At 41.3% G+C, this 27,013-nt stretch overlaps 1 protein-coding gene across 1 annotated transcript in view; it reads right to left on the minus strand.

Annotated features, from left to right (window-relative positions):
- The window catches only part of GYS2 (glycogen synthase 2), a 69,720-nt gene that overhangs the window by 26,284 nt on the left and 16,423 nt on the right, over positions 1-27,013 (minus strand). The window contains exons 4-7 of the mRNA XM_037889743.2: positions 26,636-26,821; positions 13,918-14,062; positions 1,445-1,562; positions 925-1,045 (exon numbers count right to left, since the gene is read on the minus strand). Coding sequence (XP_037745671.1) covers positions 925-1,045; positions 1,445-1,562; positions 13,918-14,062; positions 26,636-26,821 — 570 coding nt within the window. The remainder of the gene's footprint in view (positions 1-924; positions 1,046-1,444; positions 1,563-13,917; positions 14,063-26,635; positions 26,822-27,013) is intronic.

The raw sequence follows: 27,013 nt of genomic DNA on the forward strand, positions 1-27,013 counted from the left end.
GTGCCCTTGCCCAATAGACACAATCAGATACTTGAAGCTAAGCCCTACTTCAAAAATAGTAATAGAACCTCTGTACCGATTACTATCAAACTCCTAGGGCCCCAGTCTCTGCTACACTAAGGTCACTTCATGCCACTCTGACAGTGTAGAGGGTCCTTAAAACCCTCCTGAGACTATCCCCTGGGCAGGGTGCCTCCTCAACTAGACAGAGATGGCATAAAGGATCTATGCTGGCCTTGCTCCCATTCACTGGTGTAGGAGGCATACTGAGGGCAGGTCAAGATAGCAAGGAGGTATAGCCAGAGCACGACTGTACGACTGCTTTTCCTTGAGTTGCAAGGCCATGGGAAGTAGCGTTTAATTTACAGCAGACCTGAGGCTGATCTGACTTAGACTGAGCCAAGCAGAACTCTCACTGCCCCAAAGTATTTGCAGCTACCTTCGCCCCTTCCTACCCAAAGCACAGAAATGGTAGTACTGAGAAATTGGTCCTTCATGCAGAGAACTCCAAGTTCCTGGGATAAACATGGTAGGAAGGAGCTGAGCAGGATGCAGCCAGAGGCACCCTTTGGTTGGGCAAAGTATGGGCACCACTGTTCCCTCTAAGCTGTGCACGCACACAGATCCTAAACCCCGCGCACAAGGCGAAACACCACGCGCACAACAATTTGCACAGAAGAAATTTTTTGCGCACATGGCCTGTCAAATATTAGAGGGAACATTGATGGGCACCCCAATTGACAGGAAAGTTTATGAAGCTAAGCAAGAAAGCCATCATATTGCTGTGGGACCAAAGACATCATAGTAAACAAAAGCATGGTGAGATTTTTGTATGTGACCTTCACACCTGGGTGAATTTCATCTTGATAGAACTAAGTGTGTGTATAAGATATCTGCTATCTGCATTTCCAAATGCTTTCTTACCCGCAGCAGGAAGTTTAATCTGGATAAGGCCTCTAGAAACAAATCAGCTCCTTTGTTTGAATATTCGTATCTCCCAGCGATGAAGAAAAACAAGGTCCTTGCAAGGTTGAAGTCAAGATGGCTGAAACCAAGCAAACAAACACAAAATGGTTCAATAGGTGATCAAACAAAGCAGAGAGCAATTCTCTAACCAGTAAAGGTCACTGACATCAGCAGCTCCCTTCCTGACTCACAAATCATCAAAAAGTTAAGGATTACCTACAGTACTTCATATTAAAGTGACCATTGAGCTCCATGTTGGGCAAGTAGCATACCCTTCACCTTCTGCCTGATCCTACAAGGTGCTAAGCGGAGTCAGGAATGAAATCTAGGATTTGTATCATAGCTCCCAGTCAGTCACTGGAATCACTAGGGAACATTCCACCTCAGATATAAAGTACTCTTTACAGTCTTCCTACTCTAGGTCCTGCAGGAAAAGGTCCATACAACCAGATGCCAATTTTGAAAAGTAAAAGCATACCCATAGAAATGGCCTCGAACGAACTCTTGGATCCTAGCCTTGTACATGGCATGCAAATTCTGAAACTCATGCATTGCTGAAAATTTCTTAATATTCAAGCCATTTGGAGTAACAACATCTGGAAAAGCAAAGAAAAGGCAGAGATAGACATCTTCAGAGTTTGAGAAATCTTTAAGGAAAGAACCAAAATATCTTTAGTTGTCAATATGTAGAGATGTACTTAATCTTATTGCTCATGACAGGGAAATGGCATTCTCTAGTGCTACAGCTTTTCATCAGTTCAGTTTTATAAAAGCAGCAGAAGACTATAGACCAAATTCTGATCTTAGTTATACTGGTATAATTCCAACATAACTCCACAATGTTCAGTAGAGTTACTCCAGCTTTACACCTGTGTAATTAGGGGCTTTTGTCCTAAGGCCACTAGAGGAGCCACCCTAGTATCTGTAGCATCAAAATTGCTTTGAATCATTTTTTACCTGCAGAACTGTACCTTACCATGCTGTCAGTGTGGATGATTTGATGCTGGAATATCAGTGTCCCCTCAGTGTTGCAGGTGGGGAGTTCCAGGAGGTAGCCTGCCCAACCAGGCTGTTGCTAAATGCCAGAATTTAGCCCTCTGCTGGTATGTTACATCCCCTCCCCACCCCCTTGTCTGGTTTGTCTCTATGGACTGTGAGCTCTTCAGGACCAGGACCTCCTTTTATTAGATATTTGTACATTGTATAGCATGATATTAGGATGGGAGCCTAAGGGGTCTCTGGGCACCACTGGAATACACAGAATTGAACACATTTTTTAAAAATGTACTGTTCCTCAAAATATTTTAGGTTTCTCTTGGAAAAAAAAAGCAGCTATGCAATAGTAGTTTGCACTTCTGTAGTCTCCCTCCCCGCAACTGAGGATCTCAAAGTATTTTACAAATAGAGAATTATTGGTATATACGGTTCACTCCAGTTACCACTGAAATGCAATCTCCACTGTGGAAGAATCCCAATTACTTCAATGAGAACTGGATTCAGCCCTCAGAGCACAGACAGCAGTTTAGAACAGGAAGCGAAGTGAACAGGGAGCCAGTCAGCACTGGCCCTAGACCAAATGGCGAGGAGCGTCTTCAGTGCCCCCCCATTGTTAAACTTTTGAATACCTTATTTTTATTGCATTTGTAGCCCATTTCATGACTTTGATGCACAATTTGCATGCATGATTTCATCTCTATCAGAAAGATGATACATCTGCACGCTAGAATCTGAAAATCTGTATTTATTCATGCCATGTATAAGCAAATAAAAAATAGTTTCCTCAAAGCTTAGAGAAACTTTTTAATTTTAAGAAAACCTGAAATGTGCTAACATCAAGAAACTGAACTGTGACCCAGCATTGGGTGGACCAGTATTAAACAGTGCTACAGTAGCTGACAGCCTTACAATGTTAACCCTAGTCCTTTAGTTTGAAAGGTCGCTTTTCTCGCCTTTGATCTTGTGAACTGAAGCACAGCATCAGAGAGATCCAAAGACTGGCCAATGGCATTTTCAGCGATAAAATAGCAAGCAATGTCGGTCTCTTGTGGGCCATCACTGATCGAAGATACGTTTTAATGAGCCTGAGCTTTGAAAAGCTGTGCTCAGCATTTGTGACTGTGACCAGCAGTGTGAGCAGAATCCTCAAAGCTATCTGCATATGAGGAAAAAAAAGTGTCCTTTGGCTCTGCATCATGAATGAATTGGAGAACCTGGAGTGGAGAGTGCTTCCCATGTAGCAAAATGCGATGGATGTTGTCCAATTTGACAGAGATCTTTATCATTGATGTCTGAATATTCCCCATGTGTCAGCAGCCGGTGAAGGTCTGTACAATTGTTGAAGAATGGTTTTCCTGTCTGCTGTCAGCTTACTAAGGTCATACAAAAAGCTCCAGGTCTTTTTGTCGTTCTTCATTTACCCAAACCTTTCTTTGATGGACACCTGAGCAGTGTCAACGAGCGAGAAAAAACCTCCCTCTTGAATTTTTCTTCCAAGCTTCCAGTTACCTCATCTCTGCAAACGGTCTCCTCTTCTGACGAATACAAGTTTCCTTGAAGACAGGCTCAACTGCTAAAGTTTTCCACCATTTCTTTGGCAGCAGTGATGGCATCTTCAAATCCGTTGTCTCTGTAGGCCACAATGAAATCAAGGCAGCTTCTCATCAAAGTAGTAGCGGTCATGATGTCCATCAAATGAGTTTGTATTTCCTTGCTTACAACATTTACATAGAACAGGATGATATGCCAAACCACAACTGAGACCAGAAATTTGAAGTCCGTGATCTGGTTTGCCAGGCTTTGCGGCTCATGCCAGATTCCAGCCTTAGCTTTCCTCAACTGCACCATTTCCATCAGGCCGTCATAAACCGCAGTCACTTGGTACCTCACTGACCTTATGCAGCCCTCCCAGCAAGTGTCACTTAGCGGCTTCACAGTCAGATTTGTAACATTGTCCATGGGGATCTTCTACTCGATCGTTGATGCTGAAAACAGGATGTATATCCTTTGCAGTTCTCCAAAAGAGAGAGATACTGAATTTAAAGAGGATGATGCTGCATCTGACACAACCAGGTTGAGGGAATGGCAGCCACAAGGCATGAAGAAAGCTCTTGGATTCAGCGCAAGGATCCTTGCCTGGACAACACTGTTTCTTCCCTTCATATTTGTGCCATGGTCATAGCCTTGGCTGCAGCAGTTGTAAAGCTTTATATTATTCTCATTCAAAACGTTCATAACCAGTTCTGTTAGGCTTTTCCAGTAGAGTCACCCACAGACCGGAAACAGATTAAATGTTCCTTTACTTGGATGCAGCCATCTTTGTCATCAACAAATCTTACTGTAAATGGCATCCATTATTAATGCAGTCCATTATTACAGCATAGTACTTTGCTTTGCCGAGCCGCATCAATATGTTTTCAACCAACCTTCCTGGTCATAAGGTCAATGAATTTGTTTTGAATTGTTTTGCTGCAGTAATGCTCCATAGCTTCTTTATGAAATACTCGATGTAGGTGCTCAGGCATGACATTGTCATATTTCCCAAGGAGCTCTACCAAATTGAGGAAATTACCGTTATGTTCAATGAACAACTTATCTGATGAGCCCCAGAAAGCCAAATTATTCTTTGCAAGAAAGAGGATAATTGAGATCAGACACTCGAACACGTTCCTCCAATGCTGGGTTTCTACATTAATAATGTGCTGATTTTCTGCATCTATGCATTTATTCCCCACTTGAGCCTGGACTCAACCTCCATCCATTAGGACTAGGCTGAAAAATGACCGGGTGACTTTTCATGTTGCTTCAGAGCATCAGCTAAACTATGCCAGTAATTGTACCCAGAAAGCACAAGCAACAATTTGGCATTCCTGTCAAATATTTTGCAACAAAAGCAGAACACTTTGTCAGTTGATTTCACGTAAACTAGCCAATGCTGATTCAGTTTCTCATCATTCTCAAGCACTCTTTCACAGTGTGACTTTGAGAAATGTTGCTTCTGCTCATTTACTGGAAATATCATATTCTCGATTTTGCCCATTCCATTCAGAATTGTACAATCAATATGAGTGGAGTTTAGGATCGCCGGCCATAAAGCAGGAGCTGATGTATCGATTTGTAGAGTGCAATTTTTCTCACCGCTGTTTCTGTCATCATGCGAGGCTGATTCTTCTTTATTGTTTCTCTCATTTTCATGTAAACCAGATTTTTCTGTCATTACTTTCTTTTTTCATTTTTGCCACATTCTTCATCATCACTCTATTTTACACCAAAACTGAACGATTCTCCATAACTTTCCTCATATTTCCATTCCTTGTCTTCAGGTAAATCTGTTAATTCCTTAGTAATAGGACTGCCATAATTTACGCTTCACTCCTCAATTTCTTCTGCACTGAGACTATTGCTACTGCCAAAGCCTGGTCTATGTTGTTCTGTTTCAGATAATTTCCCATCAGATTTGCCCCTTGCTGCAAACTAGACTGCAACTGAACTTTTCACTTCCTATACTGAGCTCCTAAAGGCTTCTTCGAGGGCATCTTTTATTTCCTATGGGGGAAAACAGACAGTATCAGGGAGAACAAAAGTCTATGTTCTGCAGTCTTAGAAAGTTATCAAACATTAAGCAACAGTATTTCTTTTATATTGTTGCGTAGATAAAGGCTCAATAGATACCTCTGGTGTCTCGTTAAATATGTCCTTTATTAGTCGCTACGTACACTCTTCAAATCTTAAAATACAAGTACACTTTCACAATTACACACTAAAATAAGGTTCACAATATTACAGCTGGGCTCTCACTTTACTTCAGTTCATTCTTATATCGTGTTAACTGACTGGTGATGCGCCGCCCCTTATATACCCACAAGGGCATGGCTGATAACATTCTAGGAGGTCTGAGGAAAATATAGCTCTCAGAAAGTCTGGAAAGTTTCATGAGATTCTACAAAGATCCAGAACATTCTAGGAGATTAGTGAAAAACAATACGGAATACCTGAAGCATGTTACTTTAACATTCTATTTTCCCTTTTGTTGCGAACAACAAAAACAGCATCCCGAGCCTGATGACCCCCAAGCCCAGTACCCCAGGCGGTTGCCTACCCCTAGATCCACCCCTGGAGCCAGGACCTCAGGTGGTGTAATTCAGTGTAGCACTATTGACTTTAATAGAATTACGCCAATTTACACTAGCTGAGTATCTGGCCTATCATGTCTAACTACAGGGAGTCTGTAGAGATGCAAGAGGTAGTTACCAGATAACCCCTCTGGCACTGGTGTTAATACCCTTTATTCTCATGAGAAGTGTCATGGGATCCCTAGTGATCATAAGTCAGGTCCTCTGTTTAAGGTCTCATCTAAAAGACCCCCACCTACAGAAGCACATCAGCCATAAAATCATGCTAGTTTATTGGCTCACACAAATAAAACTGGGTCTATTCTGCTTTCAGTACACATGGCAAACTCCCATTCACATCAATAATAATGATGGAAACCACAGATTCTTTAACGGAAACCCTATCCCCAATATGGAACTTGATGATCACAGCCATTAGGTCTCCAGGAAAAATGTTGATAATTAATCTCCCCCCCAAAATATATTTATTTATAGCTCCACAACATGTAAAGACACTTCCAACAGATTGTAAAAATGTCTCTTATTTACTCAGGAGACCCCAGTGCCTTCTTCAGAACAGCTACGGTTCTTTTGCGCCAATACATATTTTAAAAATTGACTGAAGTGCCAGCGTGTTCAGGTCCTGGTGCTTGCCTGGCATTTTCAAGATAAATGTCTTGACCATTTTAAAATGATTGTCTTCAGAGTGACTGTCATGTTCCACTCCAGAGGTGCCTGAATTTCTATGGTGGGTAAGTGATCCCTGTCTACTCTGTGTGCAACCTGTAAGGTGCTTGGAGATTCTGTAGGCTGAATAGCAGTACAGTACCTTAGAGTCCTGGTTAGTAGTCATAAAATGCAAATGAACTGATCCCATAATGAATGGACCACCCAATAAATTTAAAGGTTTCAAACTGAAGGCCTTCATTTAGCATGGTACCTGCAGGGCTAGATCAAAGCAGGGGCTTTAGGGGCTGCAGCCCAGGGCACCGGCTCAAGGCGGGCCCTGCAAAAATAAATCACAGGCAGCGATCTCCAATTCCGGGCCACTAAAAGTCCCTCTGCACGCTGCCCCCTCCCCCAGTACCATTCCCGCAGCTCCCATTGGCCGGTTTGCGGAGCTAGAGGGGGCGGTGCTTGTAGGCAGCATATGGAGACATGCTGTCTCCCGCCCCTCCCCCCAGGGGCCACAGAGACGTGCTAGCAGCCAGCCACTACCAGGAACAGCGTGGGGCTGCGGCATGCAGGCAGCCTGCCTGAGCCGTGCTGTGCTGCCGGCCAGGAGCCGCCTGTGGTAAGCACCTCCTGGCTGGAGCCTGCACCTCGCACCCCCTCCTGCATCCCAATCCCCTGCCCCAGCCCCCTCTTGCGCCAAACTCCCTCCCAGGAAAAGAGACTTGTATACAGGGCCCCCACAAAATCTAATAGCCCCGGTCCCAGGGTTAATCCAGCCCTGGGTACCTTTATTTGGTGAGAATCTAGACCTAGGCATTTAACACAATTCTGCTCCACCTCACCTCCAAATCCTAGCCCCACCTGCCCTCTCCTTCCTCTGATATACCTCCTGTGCTGGCGGTGGAAGTATCCGGTGTTGAATACAGCTGTACCATCTCCACGAGTTCTATGCCAGCAAAGCTTTCAAAAAAACGGAATTCTCAAATGGCTATTTCTGACCAGTTTCCATCCACTCTGTGTTGGAGTGGACTGGACAATCCGGCTTCTACTTTGTAGCCAATGATTTTAGTTTATTATCCAGTTATTGTGTGATGTTATGATTAATCTATGTTATATTACATATATTCATTGTATGTTGATTAGAGTTGATTTGTAGGATTATAAAAGTGTAAGATTGATCAGTATTTAGAGGAACTGTGTAATAGACATCAGTGAGAGAAGCTGAAACGTAAGAAACTGTGGGCTGCGGCCTGCAAGACTTTAGCTACTTTAGGCCTTATGATGGCATAAATCAATGACCAGAATATAACCCGAAAGATTATAGGAAAAAGAGGTACCAACTGGTAATATTGCAAAAGCCTAGCTGGGAAGATGAAATTTAAATTATAAAATGCTGTAACAAATATGGTCTCCAACATGTGCCTTAACCGCAAGATAAAAGGTGGTACGTCAATGTTAATGGGAACCTACGCAGCCTGTAGAATTTGGGGTCCCTTGTGTTTCTAGGCAACACAGACCAATAAGAAAGAGATGGTTGACACTTTCATGTACATGCGCAGAATGTAGGCATAGACAGAATCACAGTATAAAAAAGGGTGCCCAGAGAGGAAAATTGAGCTTCCTATGGGAAACTCCAGCAGGAACCACTCCCGTAGTGATGATCAATCCACAAGAGGGCCAACAGACTAACACCATCTAGGAAGATTGGAGTATTATCTACAGGTATAACTGGTACATGGTGCTTATCTTTAGAAATTATATATGCTGTGACATTTATAACTTCGTTGGTAATTTTAATAAAGCTACTAAAAGATAGATGCTCTTGTGATTGTATGTATTATTTTCCTATGGTTTCATGTATTCCTATGGGATCTAGTTACAGAACAAACAGAGATAACTCTGTTGAACTTGAGACTGTATCGACCAGAGCCAAACCCACTGAAGTATAATTAACATTAAATAGAATAAAAGGCTACAACTTTTTTGCTAAACATTTAATAATGGCTGATCCAATTATTTTGAAAGTATGTTAAGAAATGTGCCCTTGGATTGGAAGGTAGATTCATTCAGCGAATTAAGGGTTTTTTTGTTGTTGGGTTTTTTCAATGAATGAATGAATGAATGAACGAACGAATGAATGAACAAACGAACATTATTTAACCATTTTCAAAATTGGGTAAAAATAGGTCAGATTAAGAGTTATTAGGTTTCTACATGTACAGGAAGGAAACTGGTACATATTTAGATAACAATCACAAAATATGATATTCCTTAGAGATGTCCACGAGTCACAAAGTTCAGCATCTGAGCAATATTTTTTCCAGTTTGGATCTGTGATTTTGATTCAACGATTCAGAGCTATTGTCAAGACGTGAACTTTAGATCTAGACTGACATCTACATTTCCTTGCAGGATGGATCCAGATTTTTGATTCAGATCCTTCTCTAATATCCATGAAGAGACAGTTTAGTAAAATTATAGACTATGATAAGAACAAAAGACTTAACACTAATTTTCAGCTAATGAGAATGCAAATTTGTACATCAGAATTGGAAAAACATCTTCTCTGTGACTGAAATTTTTGAGGGAACGTTTACATTTGAGGTTCAAGTTTCTAGAAAATTTGGTTTATTGTAAATTGTTGATTTAATTTAGAGTTCTTGAAAGAGAAGCATTGATATCACTAGCTAGAACCCACATAATACAAGCAGGCATTGTGTAAACTCCTAAGAGGGCAGTCAATGAATCTCAATCTAGCACCCTCTGCTGCTAATTCTAGGCCATTCTTAGACAGTGCCAGTGTTTTATATACATTTACATCTTATCTACTGAGCCACTTAGGTCACTTTCCTTCCCCGCCCCACAAAAAAGAATTAATGAAATTTATAAGGAAAATTATGATGCAACTTTAATGTTACTGGGGGTAGTAGAAATTGCCACGATTACCACACCTACCTAGCAAGAGACATAAAAGTCAATAAAAAAAGGTTCTTTAAATACATTAGAAGCAAGAGAAAGATGAAGGAAAGCATAGTTCCTCTACTTAGCAGGGAAAAAGAGCTAATAACTGATGACATCAAGAAGGCTGAGGTGTTTAATGCCTATTTTGCTTCAGTCTTCACTAAAAAAGTTAATGGTGACCAGATACCTAACACAATGAATATTAACAATGAGGGGGAAGGAACACAAGCAAAAAAAGGGAACAGGGTAAAGAATATTTAGATAAATTAGATGAATTCACGTCAGCAGGGCCTGCTGAAATTCATGCTAGGATACTTAAGTAACTAGCTGAAGGAATCTTGGATCTGTCAGCAATTGTCTTTGAGAACTCATGTAAGATGAGTGAGGTCCCAGAGGATTGGAGAAGGGCACATACAGTACCTATCCTTAAAAAAGAGAAACAAAATGGACCTGGACAATTATAGACCAGTTAGCCCAACTTCGATACCTGGAAAGATACTGGGACAAATTATTAAACAATCAGTTTGTAAGCACCTACAGGATAATAGGGTTATAAGGAATAGCCAGCATGGATTTGACAAGAACAAATCATGCCAAATCAACGTAATTTCCTTCTTTTGACAGCACTACTGGCCTAGCAGATAGGGGAGACGCAGTAGACAAGATATATCCTGATTTTGGTAGGGCTTTTAACACAGTCCCACATGATATTCTTATAAACAAACTAGGGAAGTGCAGTCTAGATTAAATTACCATAAAGTGGGTCCACAGCTGGTTGAAAGAGTAATTATCAATGGTGCGCTGTCAAACTGAGAAGATGCATCTAGAGAGGGGTCACTCAGGGGCCTGCTACTATTAAATATTTTCATTAATGACTTGGACAATGGAGTAATTATGGATAATTATAAAATTAGCAGATGACATCAAGCTGGGAGGAATTGCAAACATTCTGGTGCACTGGATTAGAATTCAAAATGACCTTGATAAATTAAAGAATTGGTCTGAATTCAATAAAGACGAGAGCAAAGTACATCACTTAGGAAGGAAAAATCAAATGCTCAGCTACAAAATGGGGAATAACTGGCTAGGTAGTAGTACTACCCAAAAGGATCTGGGGGTTATAGTGGATCACAAACTGAATATGATTCACCAATGTGATGCAGTTGTGATCAGGGCTAATATTCTGGGGTGTATTAACAAAAGAGTGTTGTCTGTAAGACATGGGAGGTAACTGTCCCACTCTACTTGGCACTGGTGAGGCCTCAGCTGGAGTTCTGTGTCCAGTTCTGGGCACCACAAGTTAGGAAAGATGTTGAGGAGAGCTACAAAAATTATAAAAGATTTAGAAAAATCTAACCTATGAGGACAGGTTAAAATAGCTAGGCATGTTTAGTACTGAGAAAAGATGAGTGAGAGGGGACCTGTTAACAGTATTAAAATATGTTAAGGGAAGTTATAAAAAGGACAGTGATCAATTGTTCTACATGTCCACTGAGAACAGGGTAAGAAGTAATGGACTTAATCTGCTGCAAGGGAGATTTAGGTTAGATATTAGGAAAAACTTTCTAACTATAGGTGTAGTTAAGCTCTGGAACAGGCCTCCAAGGGAGGTTGTGGAATCCCTGTCATTGGAGGTATTTAAGAACAGGTTGAACAAACACCTGTCAGATATGATCTAGGTCTACTTGGTCCTGCTTCAGTGCAGGGGGCTGGACTTGATGCCTTCTCAAGGTCCCTTCCAATCTTACATTTCTATGATTCTGTAATTGCTTATAGCTAAAGGGTTTGTTATGGAGTTGCCTTCTCGATAAACTCAGCGGCAAACACAGATTGCTATATTCTTGGTGCTCAGTTTTTGGATTCTAATTATTCCCACTTTTTTTATTTGATTTTCTGGAGTGGATAAAAAAAGCTGACTCACTTCACAGATTGTTTTAGCAATAGCATCCCTGGGTAGGTTTCAAGCTTAAATGATCTACTGAAGGATTATTGACCTTTTTGAGCAACCATTGTCTACGTGGATTTCACAACTTCACTGATCACAAGCCAGCAATTTGTAACATTAATGGGAGGCTGAAATAGATTCAAATGTACTTGCTTACGTCCTAAGATTCAAAAACTACTAAAGTACCTATGCCAGTTCACATCAAATTCCATTTATAGCCGTACCCACTGGTGTCCGTTTATAATTAAGGGCCTCTGTTAGCCCTTAATTACAACCCCCTAGTTACAAGCCTTGTTACAAGGGCCTATTTAATTTCATCTAATTTCACTTCAGCATGAAACTTGACGAATCTCAACAGCTTAAAAAAAAAACCCACCAACAACAAATCTTAAAAAAACATAGAAGACACCAAATCAAAATGTAAGGAGTAAAAATAAGAGTCCCACTCCTGCAAGGCCACTCTGCATGGAACTCTCCCTGGCTTCAGTGCAAACTCTATTTGCACAGGGTTTGCAGGCTTGAGTCACAAAATTGTATTCGAATCAGACCAGCACAGGTTTTTTGAGCTCCTGTAACTCAAAAAGCGTAGGGCTGGATTTTCAAGAGCAACTATTACTTTTGGATGCCTCATTTTTTGGGTGCTCAACAGGAGACGTCTTAAAGGAATCTGATTTTCAGAGGGCAGGTGCTCTGCTCTTTCTGGAAACTAGGGTCCTTAAGGGGCCCCAGAAATTAGACAACCACAAAATGCTCCTCGGTTTGAAAATCCAGATCTTACATTTAAAATTGACATTGCCCCTGTTGCCAGTCTCAGTAGTGAGGCAAAGACCTGAACAGGCAATGGACTGTGCACTTCTCTCCTACCCATAGGCATAATCTGTACAGGGTGGGGTTGAGAGATTAAGACGAGATGGTACTGTGGTGGTAATCAGAGGCTGCTCCCTAAGCCAGACCTATTTTATGGCCTGACCAGATTTCAGGTTTCAGGGCTGTCAATCCAAAACCTTCCATGAGCATTCAGTTAAAGTAAAATTGTAAAAAGTAAACAAAGAGAGTGACATTTTTGAGATAGCTATTCTGTAATGTAGTCCAAAGCAATTTTAGTATGTTTATGTTTGAAATGGCCAAGGAATTAATATTGGAAAATCATTTGCTACATAGTCTCCAAAACATTTTTGCAGTGTTTTTCTAAAGACGCATGCCCATATTTGGAGCAGCATGGCTTGTCCTCACCAAGTATTTTGTTGGTACTTGCAGGACACATCTAGATAGAAGTATCGGCTTGCTCGCTCTCTAAGCACCAGGACATGCAATGAAATGAACTGCCTAGAATCACACTTTGGTTTTTGGTTATTCACTCCTTCCTTATTTTAATAAAAGAAAGTGTATTGCCATGGGAAAGAAAATTACATTTAACACCCCCTTCTTACACCAAAGCATCTGTCCACCTATATTGCTAAAGGGTCTATCACTAGTATCTAAGTGCTGATGTAACATTATGTGGCTGGGCTTCAACCCATCAAAGCAAAGACGCTCAGAGGTTGTGCGTGTCAACAGTGAACACAAGAACATAAAACGGCCATATTGAGTCAGACCAAAGGTCCATCTAGCCCAGTATCCTGTCTTCTGACAGTGGCCAATGCCAGGTGCCCCAGAGGGAATGAACAGAACAGGTAATCATCAAGTGATCCATCCCCTGTTGCCCATTCCCAGCTTCTGGCAAACAGCGTCTAGGGAAACCATCCCTGCCCATCCTGGCTAATAGCCACTGATGGACCTATCCTCCATGAACTTATCTAGTTCTTTGTTGAATCCTGTTATAGTCTTGGCCCTCACAATATCCTCTGGCAAAGAGTTCCACAGGTTGACTGTGCACTGTGTGACAGTGGGTAAATGTATTACAAAATTCCCACTGATGCTTTCACTAGCTCAACTGAACATGTGTGAGAGCACTAATATAGACAAAGCTCCTGGGGCTTAGATAAACCTGCCGAAATAAAATTAACAATCCTGGTGATAAACTAGGACTCCCACAAATGCTAACCACAGTTACTCAAATGGTGCTGAATTTAATTTGTCTTTGGTTACATTTGCAGTTAAAATGTGCTCAGTACTAGTTCAGCTGACATCCATTGTCAGCTATGGCTGTTTTCCTAGGTGTAGCAAGGCCATGGCGTATGCCTCTCTCTGTCTGCCTCATCATATCAAGAGCAATTTAATTACAGTGAGAAGTTAGTATAAGGCAGCAGGTTCAAGTCTTACCGGGTTTTCTCTTAAGCATGTGTTCTGCTTCTATGGCTGTTATCTGAGAAACCGTGGTGAAAACATGGGCACAATGTACAGACGCCCGTTCCATACAGTACCGATGGTAAATCTCTCTCTCTCCTGCTTCTTTGTCTATGTCAAACTGTTGAACAACAAAAACAATACACCTGTATGATATGCTACTTCAAACAATTCACCATACATTAGATGAAAAAGTAAAGTTCTTCTTCTCTCATTTTGTTCTTTGAGACACCTGAAATGGACATTTTCTGGTACTTTAAAATGCTGTCACACCAATTTCACCATTATTATTTACTGTCACTTGAAAGATATATTCTTCTCATTCAATTCAATTACAACTCAGGTAATTTCTAGAGATGGGCTCAAATCAAAATCCCAGATGCAAACACCCCAAGCTCTGAAATATGTCCAATTCAGATTCAAACTTTGTAGCTGGCCCTAGCTCTATACTGGACTAAACTAAAATTCCAGGTCTGAACATCCCTCAACTTTGGGGGATGTATACAGGTATTGAAGGGTATGTGCTGTTTAGTAGAGACAGGAATAAAGGTAAAGGTGGTGGGGGTTGCACTGTACATCAACAAAGTAGTAAACTGTAAAGAAATAGGAAGTGAGTATGGACAAAACAGAATCTCTGTTTGAATCAAAAACACTTTGGGAAAGGATTGTAAAAGAGGCTCTGTTGGGATAGTGTTAGGTCTCTGCTGCTATAGACCCCAGGTCTGACTCAGATATGAATAGTGATTTCTTTAAAATTAATAGAGATGAATACTTTTGGGAACTGTGTCATAATGGGGGACTAACTTCCCAGATACAGATTGGAGAAGAAATGCTACTACTAGCGGTAAGGCCCAGTTATTCTTGGCTGTGATAGAGGATAGTTTTCTTCATCAGATCATCACTGAACCAACAAGAGGCAATACAATTTTAGACTTGGCGTTAATAAGTAGTGAGGACATCATAGAAGAGCAGGTGTAAGAAATAACCTTGGATCAAGCAATCATGAATTGAGTCAGTTTAAATTAAATGGAAGGATAATCAAAACGAGGTCATCAGCTATGTTTTTTAAAATTTCAGAAGGGCAGGGAAATTAAGGGAATTAGTTAAAGAAATCAGCTGGACTGAAGAGTTTAAGGATTTAAATGTGGAGGAGGCTTGGAATTTCTTCAAATTAGCTACACAAAAATTATCTGAAATTTGCATCCCAAGAAAGGGGAAAAAACTTGTACGGAAAGGCTCCAGACCTAGCTGGATGAATATCCACCTCAGAAACATTATTAGGAGTAAGCAGAGAGCCTATACAGAACGGAAAAGGTCTTGAAAAGCAAAGCAAGCTACATCATGGAGATTAGAAAATGTAGGAATAAAGTCAGAATTGCTAAAAGTCAAGCTGAATTAGATCTTGCAAAGAAATCAAAATAAATAATAAATGCTTTTCAAGTTATATAAATAAAAAGAATAAAGGAGGATGAGGTTGGGCCACCAGGCGGCATAGCTGGGAAGGAGATTACAGAAAATCTAGGTATGGCCCCAGAGCTAAATGAATACTTTGCCTCCATTTTCAATAACGATTATATGATGGAACATGGGCTTGACGGCTGTACGGCTGATGGAAATGGGCGTCTAGAAATGAAAATTATCACATCTGAGTTGGAAGAAAAATTTAAAGAGCTTAATGGGCTCAAATTGGAGGGGGACCAGATAACTTCCATTCCAGAATACTGAAAGAACTGGCACATGAGATTGCTAGTCCAATAGCAAGATTTTAATAAATCTACCTATTTGGAGGTTGTACCACATGACTGGAGAATATCTAATGTCATGCCTATATTTAAAAAAACAAGGTAGCTCATGCCAGACTAACCTAATTTCCTTCTTTGTGAAAATAACTGATTTTTTTTAAAATAAGGGAAGTATAGTAGATCTGATATGGTGCCACATGATAAATTATTAGTTAAATTAGGGAAGATGAGGAGCAGTATAAGCATTGTAAAGTGAATAAGGCATTGGCTAAAGGGGAGAAGGCAATGGGTTATACTAAAGGGTGAATTATCGGACTGGAGACAGGTTACTAGTCGGGTTCATCAAGGATCGATCTTGGGAGCAACCTTATTTGGATTAATATTTTTATTAATGACCTTGGCACACAAAGTAGGAGCACGCTAATGAAATCTGCTCATGATACTAAGTTGGGAGGCATCACTAATACAGAGGAGGATTGGAATATTACATAGGCAGAGCTGGATGACCTTGAAGACTGGAACGACAGAAATGGGATGAAATTCAATAGTCCAAAGTGCAAGGTCATGCACTTGGGGTCTAATAACAAGAATTTCTGCTACAAGATGAGGGCTCAGCAGTTGGAAGTGACAGAGGAAAAGAGAAACCTGGGCGTGTGGCTCTATCACAGAAGGACTATGAGCCACCACATGATGCGGCTGGAAAAAGGGCAAATAAAATTCTAGGATGTATTAGACGAGGCATTTCCAGTAGAGATAGAGAAATATTAGTGCCATTGTACAAGGCACTGGTAAGACCTCTTTTGGAATAGTGTGTACAATTCTGGTCATCCATGTTCAAGAAAGATTAATTTAAACTGGAATGGATGCAAAGAAGAGCTACTAGGATGATAAAGGGAATGGAAGGCCTATCATGAGGAGCCTGGAAGAACATGGCTTGAAAGAAGGCTGAGAGGGAGTATGAATGCTCTCTATAAATACAGGGGGGGAAAATACCATGCAAGGCGAACAGCTAGTTAAGCTAAAGGACAATGCTGGCACAAGTACAAATGGATATAAACTGGCCATGAACAAATTCAGGCTGGAAATTAGAAGAAGATAACTAACCATCAGAGGGATGAGGTTCTGAAACAGCCTCTCACTAGGAGATGTGGGGATAAACAACTTAATTGATTTTAAGAAAGAGCTGGACAAATTTATGAGTGCAATTGTATGATGGGGTTGCTTGTGATGGTGGGGTGCAGGCAGGGCTCAACAATACTGGGGCTCACTTCCAATTTATAGCTTATGTTCCTAAAACTCATGCTTCAGGGTTTCAGTCAGGCACTAACAGGGGTCAGGAAGGGATTTTTTCCCCAATGTATTCTGGGAAGTTTTATCATCTCCTTCCTCTGAAGCCTCAGAAATGGCCACAGCTGGAGTTGGGATATTGGGCAGGGCTGTAATGTAGCCCTGAGCATTTTCTCTCTCTCGGGTTCTTGGCTGGTTAGTTCTTACACACATGCTCTGGGTCTAACTGATCACCATATGAGGGGTTGGGAAGGAATTTCCCCATGTCATTTTGGCAGTGAACTTGGGGTCGTTCACCTTCCTCCGTAGTGTGTGACGCGGGTCACTTGCCAGGATTATCTGGGTATCTCTCACTGAATCATTTCCCTGCCATTGCGGGAACCTTGAGCACTGGTGCACCTACATCCCTCCTATGCTCTGCCTGGGGCACACAGTAGTCTAGTCTAGTGGGTCTCATCTACTTTGTCCTCATTTCTGTTGTCGGACTGAGTGCGCCAGTGCTGGGTGGTTTTGGTGGGCTGTGATATACAGGAGGTCAGACTAAATTATCTTTTTGTCCCTTCTGGCCTTAAACTCTACGACTCGAAATCCAGATACAAACTATTCAGCTTCTCACCATCTCTAATAATTATGTTCTTTGCACCTAAATTCCCAACTGCAATTGCAATCAGGTATGGTACTCTTTACTTTCCGCCCTGAACAATTTCATCATTTTGCTGTGTACTGTTAAACACCTGAGGATTTCCAGCCAGAGGTGGCTGAATTTCAGTGGTAGATGTTGCAATTCCTGTGGATAGCTTATATGTCAGTCTGTTACATCTGCAAAGCTCTTTTAGGTTCTACCGGGATGAGACACACTATACAATAAACATAGGTTATTTCTCTTGTCCCTAAAATTGCTACTGCAGTTATAAGGACTGCTGTGAGAACTGGAAAATAGAAGTGGGTGATGTTGGCTCAGTTAGCAGTACGATCTCCACAGGAGGAAACTCAGATCACTATAGAGCCAATGCTTAAGAGTTCAAACAGTCACCACTAATTGCCACTACAAAAGCCAAATCTGTCCAATGTAGTCTAAAAAAGCTTAACTCTAATTAGGTATCAATGATTATATGGTTTACAGTTAAATTACAATCCTATTAGTCCTAAATTATCTTTCACTGCTGGGAATACCAAGGTAACCCTCTCAAGGTTATTGGCAAAGACACTGTGTACTCTACATTTACATATAGTTTATTAAGTGCTGAAGGCTGTTACAATGACATTAAGAGTCTCACTCATGCTTCTGTTATTGCTAGGGCTGACACTTAGCACATTTTACCTTGTGAGTGTCTTAACAAGACATCCAATGCACATGGGGGATCAAACTAGTCAAGGAGTTGGAAGGAGGTTGGGGGATGGGGGAGAACTGGACTGGGACCGGGGCAAAAGGCTCTTGGAATGGAATCCAAAATTCCTGAGTTTCAACATCCCTCTGCTGTAAGCAAATATCTGTGAAACCCATTATCATTGGCCAAACTGGACAGTCTCTACATAAAAGAATAAATGGACACAAATCAGACGTCAAGAATTATAACATTCAAAAACCAGTCAGAGAACACTTCAATCTCTTTAGTCCCTCGATTACAGACCTAAAAGTGGCAATTCTTCAACAACAACAAAAAAAACTTCAAAAACAGACTCCAACAAGAGACTGCTGAATTGGAATTAATTTGCAAACTGGATACAATTAACTTAGGCTTGAAGAAAGACTGGGAGTGGATGGGTCATTACACAAAGTAAAACTATTTCCCCTTGTTTATTCTCCTCCCCCCCCCCCCCCCCCCCCCCCCCCCCCCCCCCCGCCCTGGCTGTTCCTCACACGTTCTTCTCAACTGCTGGAAATGGCCCACCTTGATTATCACTACAAAAGGTTCCCCCCCACCCGCTCTCCTGCTGGTATTAGCTCATCTTAGAAGTGAGCTGTAGCTCACGAAAGCTTATGCTCAAATAAATTGGTTAGTCTCTAAGGTGCCACAAGTACTTCTTTTCTTTTTGCGGATACAGACTAACACGGCTGCTACTCTGAAATTTATCAAAGTGTGTGTCCCATCCCCCTCTAGTGGCTGGTCCACATAGCAATAGTAGGTTGTCATCCTCTATCCGTTATTCTGTTAGCTCAAGTAGCGGAAATCTTTGTCATGGATCTAAAAGTTCCAAACCTGCTGATGACATATATAGGTGTCAATGATTTGACAGAATGGATTAGTAACTGAAGCCAGATCTCATGAGTCCCAGTCCAGTAACTTAACCACCCAACCAATCTTCATCTTTCACTATGCCATGATATGGGCCTTTGTCTTTATCATAGTGGTCTCAGTTCCAGCCTCATATATATAGGTGTCAATTATCACAGAGTGTTTCTTGAAGAATCTGCAATGAATCTGCATTAATGACCTGATTCAAAAAGGCGCTGAGCACCAGTAGCTCCCAGTGACTTCAGAAGGAACTCTGGGTCAATGGCACTTCCGAAAAAAAAAAATAAAAAAATAAAAAAGAGGTGGTCTTAAGGGTGGGATTTTCTACTCTCCCCACCTACTCTAAATTAACCATTATCATCAGTGGAGGCAAAAACCATGAGAAAAATGTGCAGGATTTTTTCAAGTAAAAAAACAAACAAACAATCATTACATTTTTTGATTGTCAAAAAATTTCAGCCAACTATAGAGCTGGTGAAAAGCCCCAAATATTTTATCAAAAGTGTTTTGGTTCTGTCCATCAAAAATTGAATCGCTAAAATGCTAAATTAAAAAACACCAAATTTGGGAAATTTTGGACCAGGTCTAGTTAAAAAACTACCTTCTGACTCCAGTGACAGAGCCCAAATACTCAAATTCCATAAAAACCCTATCCAGAATATTGTGTGTCATTCTTCTTCACTTTTGTTTCTTTATGCAACGCTTGAATATTGATTCCCCCTTCCTTGCTGCTATCAAATTCTTCAGCTTCTGGAAATGGGAAAGGTTGTGTTTCTGGATGCTCTTGCGTGACTTCTAGACCAAGTTCTTGAGGGGCATCAATATGGTTCTATTAGTGGGCAGGAAACAGATCTCATCATTTTTAATCACATTGTTCCTCCTCCCACAGTTCATCCTCTTTCTGTAGTTCTTCCTGCTGCAGCTTCTGCTACTTACAGAGATGTTGCTTCCTGGCTTTTGACCTTACAAGGTGGAGAGAGAAATCTCATTGTCTACCTCTTAGCAGGCTTGACTGATGACTTCAGAAAATAATAGTCTTAGGTGAGTTGAAGGCCGGGTTAACTGGTACTTAAGTGATGAGACTCCTACTTCATGGCTATTGAAAGTCCCAGATTCAAACTCCAGATGTGACCATCCCTGAAGTCTGGGGAAGTCTTGAGTTAAATCTACACATTATGACCAACCTCTGTCTCTATAGTTTGCCAAACAAAAATCCCCCGATCCAAACACTCCCAAACTGTAGGGAACTTTGGACTGAGATCCAGAATCAAACTTCACAGCTGGACCCTAACGCTACAATGGGCTGAGACAAAACTCTGAATCCAGATACACGAACCTAACTTCTATTTTAGTAACATCGTTCTTTTTGCAATGGGGGGGGGGTTCAGTGAAAATGGCATTCCCAACTGAGAGCATTTGTCATGTGTTCGCTGTACAAAAGCATAGCAAAAAGAGGTTATGCTCCCTAGGTCACCTTGAATTCTGAGGGAAATTGTGGGCTATGCAAAAACATCATGCACTCTGTATGGTGCCAAGCTGACAAGTGTATGATTTGAAAAAGTGAACTTGGGTATTTTGAGTCTTTTTACACGTGAATGTGAGGTGTGTGAAGAAGAGATAAGTATGAAACAAAACCCTTAATCTGGACATCCACAGTCTGAGGATGAGGGTTTGAAATGTGTATCAGAATTTTTCAGCACTGGTCAATTGCAGTGTGAATGGCTGTGCCCCCACATCGCTATTATGGCTTCCAATCCATCATCTGATACGCTGGTGTAAACGCACATTCCACTGAAGCCAAAAAGAAAAGTTACTCATGTTGCTAAGGCATGGAGCTGGAACTCAGAACATTGGTGTTCGATACCAAGCCCTGCCAAAGAGATCCTGCGTGACTTGTAGTAAGTCTGTCTTTTAGTGCCTCTGTTTTCCACCTGTAAAATGGGGATAGCAGTACTTTCCCACTTCATGTGGGTATTGTGAGGCTAAATGGATTATCAATCATTATTAAACACTAATCACTGTTTGTGAGCTGCTCAGATAACATCATGACAGGGACCATGTAAGTAGATAGATAGATGAATCATTTCAGTTGTTGGGTTTGGTGGGTGGGTGCTATGTTGTGTTTGTGGACTGTGATATACAGGAGATCAGACTAAATGGTCTACTGGTCCCTTCTGGCCATAAACTCTATGACTCTGAATCTGCAATGTCTGCCACCAGACTGCCTGCAGTGCCAGGCTGTGGGGCTGTTACAATACTTTGTGGGATTTCTGCTTGTAACTAAGACCGTTAACATGACCCCTGGATGTGAGAACAAGGGAATATCAAGAAGGAGCAGGGAGGTGGTATCACCTCTGTTTGCAGCATTAGAGAGACCATTACTGGAATACAAAGATATGTTGTTGCTCAAATAGAAGTTATGGGCTGGATGCAGGAACTACTGGGAGAGGTTCTCTGGACCCTGTTATGCAGAAGATCAGGCTAAATGATCATAAGGGTCCCTTCTGGCCTTAAAAATCTGTGAAAGTGACTTGCCTAAGGTCCCAGAGTAGGTCCGTGGAACAGCTGGGAATAGTCAGTGACAGAATTGGGAATGAAACCCAGGAGTCCTGATCCCCAATCCATTGCTCTAATTACTAGACCCTCATCCCTATGGAGCAGAACCTTCTTCATTTCCAACTCAGGGGAAAAGAACACAGCAGCTCTGGCATGCTGTTGAATAAAGATTAAGAGGAACTAGTCATATATTTAAAACCCAAAATTTAACTCCTCATTTATTGGTCTCTTATGTAAATGGCAAATAGTAGAATTTTCCTTCTTCTGTAGCTTAGCCGCACTAAATAAGAATAAAAACTACACATCCTGGCTTAAGTCAGATTTGCATTAGCTGTTCTTCTAATAAAGCGGATCAACTTTGCATAACGGTGAGCTCAATGACCGTGGGAGCGGCACTGCCGTAAAAAGAAATGAGAACTGGGCCTGCTATGGTGCCAACAAAAATGCCACAAGCAGGTCATTTCAACTGAGACTTTACAGTGTATTAATTATTTTGTCATTATGCCCAACTCTGCACTACTTTGCATCTTATAGAATTGTTTATAACTGTGCAAGCAAGGTGTAAAAAAAGCTACCAAATCAGAATAGTCATGTTTTACACCACTAGGCAGCCATGTAAATAACTACACAAGGTCAGTCAGACAATAGTTTTTCCATATGCAGTATTTTTAAACTATAAAATCTTAAGGTGAATTTTCAGTACTTGTGAGAGACTTAGTTGCTAGCACCAGAGACTTTTGCCAACAGACTTGATCTGTGTGTCTAGCCAGTGCTCCACAAACCCACTTTGAAAAGACCACTGCTAGTATGAGAAAGTAGTTTGGCCCTTCTGTCCATTGGCTTCTTTGCTGAAACGGTTAGTTCTGATGCAGAGCTCTGTCCCCCAGGAATTACACTGAAGCTGTCAATATATTTCAGTGAAATTACAAAAGGTGCCAGCCTATGTGAATTCCTGGAAGGGTGGGCAAACAAAAAAAAAACAAAAACAAAAACAAAAAGCCCTGCCCCGCAAATAGGCGAGGGACCACAGGCAGGTGATGTGCACCTTCCTGCAGCAGCCACTCATGTTACAAAAGAGAGGCAGAGGGCAGGACAGATTTGAACTAGTGACCTAGAAGTGAAAGGCTTATTAGCCAGTTACCAATCCCCTGAGACATGTAACACAACTGCAAGCTGGGGGGGGGGGGGGGGGGAAGAAATGTGGCCAGTTACACCAGAGATGAGTTTGGCCCATTCATGGCTTTGCATTCTGAAATAAATTACAAGTTCAGCCATAGCGTGGCTGTGATGAGCAACCCTTGTTCTTTATCTCACTGGGGATATGGTGCATGCTATACAAGGCACCTGTCTGCAGAAAACAGAATGAAATAGCTGTTTACACATCTAGAAAATTCTCCTGAATAATACAGAATCTAAAACAAATAGAATGATTAAGTTAGATTTTTCCATTTCGATTGTATAGTTTCAGTTTTCATTTGCTTATGTGGGCAATCATCTAATTTCATAAAAATATATGAGTCTAATCTACACTAATACAGGCAGATTCTCTCAGTCACACCATTGTAATCCAGAGTGGAATTAAATCCAACGTCAGTGGAATTACTTCACATTTACACTAGTGGACCTGAAAGCAGAATCTGGAACTGATGATGTGGCCCTAAAGGACTGGCCAATGGTCCTCTGGGGTCATTCTAGCAACCAGGGATCGCTGGAGAGCAAAGGAATGCCCGCTAAGCTCGGTTTTCCTTGATCATACCCCATAGGCTGACTGGGGCCAGCTAAGGGTGGTGTAGTTGTGGCTAGGCGGGCCCTACACTGGAGAATTGCTCATGGGACTGTTACAGTCTCTTTAGTGGCTGCTTTGTTTCAAGCAGCACAGACTCACAATCAGATTTCTGAGCCAAAGGCTTTTGATTCGACAGGGGACCATCATGCACGAGGTGGGAGGCCCTCACAGTTCTAGCTCCCCTCTGCTTACAACTATGGGGAAAATGTCAGTAACTTTACACTTGGGATCACATGTTGCTTTATAAAATTCCTGATGTTAAGGTTTATTCCCAAATGTAGGGAACTTGGGCCAAATTCATCTCTGGATACATCTATTGACATCAATGGGCTTACATCAGCCTATGCATTTGTGTCCTTTATGTTTGTATTCATTTGTTGTACCTTGTTAAGAATACAGATATGAGGCATTTTCTCCTGCAAAAAGTACATGAGAAAGAAAGAAAAGGCATTTTCTCCTGCAATCTGTTCCTTCGTATATTCAAATGGGAATCAGAGTGTAGCCTTGCCCTATCCCCCATGTCTTCTGAAACCTGATCCTGCCTCTCTCATCATTTAACCCTTCTTCCTCACAGTACCTCTAGATTAGGGCTAAGCAAGGTTCTCTTTGGAGCTCATTAAAACCAATCCTTGTTTTTTTACATTGAGTGCTAGTACAGGTAACATGAGGCTCCCTCTCCTTCTGCAGGAGCTGAGCATGCCTCCTTGTTCCCAAGCTCTGCTAGACTGTTGCTTCACCTCTGCATTATAATATAGATATCATCTATGGTACAACATTGGTTCTTTCCCACCTGTCTCAGATACTGTGCTTAAAGCTGAAGGAAAATATGTTCCTTCCAAGAAACACTGATCAAAAGTGAGAGCTTAAATTCCATTAAAAAAAAAAATCCAATTGGCCTGAAACAGGAAAACTACGTGCTGTACTTTGGAAAAGGGAAAAAAGTGACATGCCCTTTAAAGGTATATTGTCTCATCCAAAGGCTAAACATTAGAAAGCCCTGGAGAGTCTTTATCACTGGACAAATCACTTGTTTGACCTTAATAGTCTACTACTAAAAGACAACAGCAAGAATATCCTCTAAAGACCTGCCTATCTGTATCATTTAATGAGTGTTCGCTAGATCAGCCCCTTATGTTTCTCATCTGGCTTTTGGGCCAGGCTGACCTTTTTACAGCCAAAGACGCCCTCATTAAGACAGCTGATCTCTTAGTAAATGTTACGGCTTGTCAGGAAGAGCTGTAATGCACGGTAAGTGTCTGTGAAACAGTCGTGTAACGGCCTCGCACAATTTCCTGCATCAGTACCCTTTAAATGTCAACCTGCCTGAAGGAATGATCTGTAGAATTCTATTAGCCTCCACCATTAAGTATATTTGCAGAGATTAATAATAAGACTTCAGAGAGGTGATATTAATACATAAAAGGTATTCTCAGAGTTAAAAACAGACATATTTCTCTATCACCATAGAAATGAATGGGATTTCAGAAGATAAATATATATCCATACAAAAATATTTATGTTGCTACTCAGAAATTCTGTGATGTAGAGAGCATGGCTTTGATTTGAGATCACAGGAAAGGTAGGGAATTAAAATAAAAGGTTTGCATTTTACTATTTTCCTTTTACAGACTCATACGGCAGAAGAGCTAATCTTAAATTTAATTTTTGCAAAAAAGATTATGGTTAAAGATGCACAGTTCTCTGTATCAAGGAAGTACAGACCATAGATTGGGACACTTCATTCATTTTTAGCATGCTATCTAGCTGCTGGCTTATTTTACAGCAATATGACAAGCGACCTGACTTGTATGAGGATATCACTGCACTTTTTAGTTCATGTTTAACTCGAAGTAGTAGTAAAGATGTTCATACAGAACAGCCACTATTTTGCAGGATACTAAATTCTGAGCTACCAGTGCTAACTAGTCTTTTAGGGTGGGATTTTTAAAAGCGCTTTGACATGATTTATGCAGGATGAATCCGTGATGCATAAACCAATCTCAAAATCAATTTCTCTTTCTATCCACATTTGTAAAGCACAGATCACACCCCGTATCTGCGGTTGCTAAACAGCAAGTATATCCGAGGACCGTAATAAAATTCTACTTATGTTTTCCCTTTTGTGCTGTAATGTGATATCATGAAGTTGACAGAGAAGAACATTAAATAAAAACCATTCGACACTCTACCAAAACTTCAAGAAAGAAATATTTTGAATAGGTCTTTTAATTAGTCAAAAAATTGAGAAAAAATTCTAGCTGCCAATAAGACTGAACCCGAAAAACTTGAGAGCGTACGGATTTCTGTTTGACTTATAAGGGAGCAGGGGCAGGTTGGAGGAAGGCAAAATGAGCCTTATAATAGGAACCCAGTTGTAACGTCAACGACGCAGAGATTACTGTAATATACCATTTTTTCTACTCCCTTATCCTGGTAAAAAGTGCTTAAGTGTCAGCTCTAAGACTAGCCCCCAGGTACGTGGGTGCTGTAGCCACTACCTGCTCAACTGGCCACAGGGGCTCTCAACCAACTTGCTCTATATCTCTCCATCTTAGTTGCTTCATCGGCACGTAAAGAGGGAGATTTTCAAAGGCATTGACTTTCAGGGGGAGCTGGGTACCTAACTGACCTTTGTAAATATCCTCAAACTGTTAATAATAAGGCTAAGAGCTTCTGATGGCAAGTGCTACAGCAGTGCAATGTATTGTTATTGCCCTTTATTTATCAGTCAGTGGATTGGATTGGGCTGGGCTGTTGATTAACCCAGGAGTTTGAAGGTTTCCAGTTTTCCTCAGGATAGGCCTGATCCAACTGATGTCAATGGAAAGACTCCTGATTTCACTGGGTTTAGAATCAGACCCTATATACCTAAGGACAGGACTAATACAATTTATTATGCTTTGAAATTGTGGCAGAGCACTTCTATGTGGGCCCACCCCATGAGAATATTCAAGAGGGAATAACTCTGCATTGGTAGAGTCAACAGGCACCAAAGCCAGAAGCTGCATGGTTTAATGAGACATTTTAGCTTCATTGAAAAGTTAGCTAGAAATGCCAGGGAGAGGAAACAGATGACAGACTCTTACCTGGTCAAGTTTGTTGTAGAAATCTATACTTGCTGCACACAGGTACCTCCCGAGCAGCGTGGCATGGGTAGTAAAGACTGTGGCAACAGGAAGTTTCCTAAATCGAGAGAGGATTAGCCCAGCGCCTGCCTGCCATTCATGAAAGTGAGCAATCAAGTTGGGCTTGTCATCAAACTGACTGGAGAGCTGAAAACAATGTTAAAGGACACTTGTGAAGTGCACTGCCTCCTGCTTATCACCCCATTCTCAGCAGCTCCCCAAGTGTCTGCTTACTTCTGAATGAAAAAATCCTACAGCATTCTACTTGACCACAGCCCTGACCAGTCGGTAGAGTTGGCTGGCTGTGAAGGGAAGTACATGCTGCATCATATCCCCCAG

This window comes from Chelonia mydas, chromosome 1, assembly GCF_015237465.2.
Source record: "Chelonia mydas isolate rCheMyd1 chromosome 1, rCheMyd1.pri.v2, whole genome shotgun sequence".
NCBI classification, from domain to species: domain Eukaryota; kingdom Metazoa; phylum Chordata; order Testudines; family Cheloniidae; genus Chelonia; species Chelonia mydas.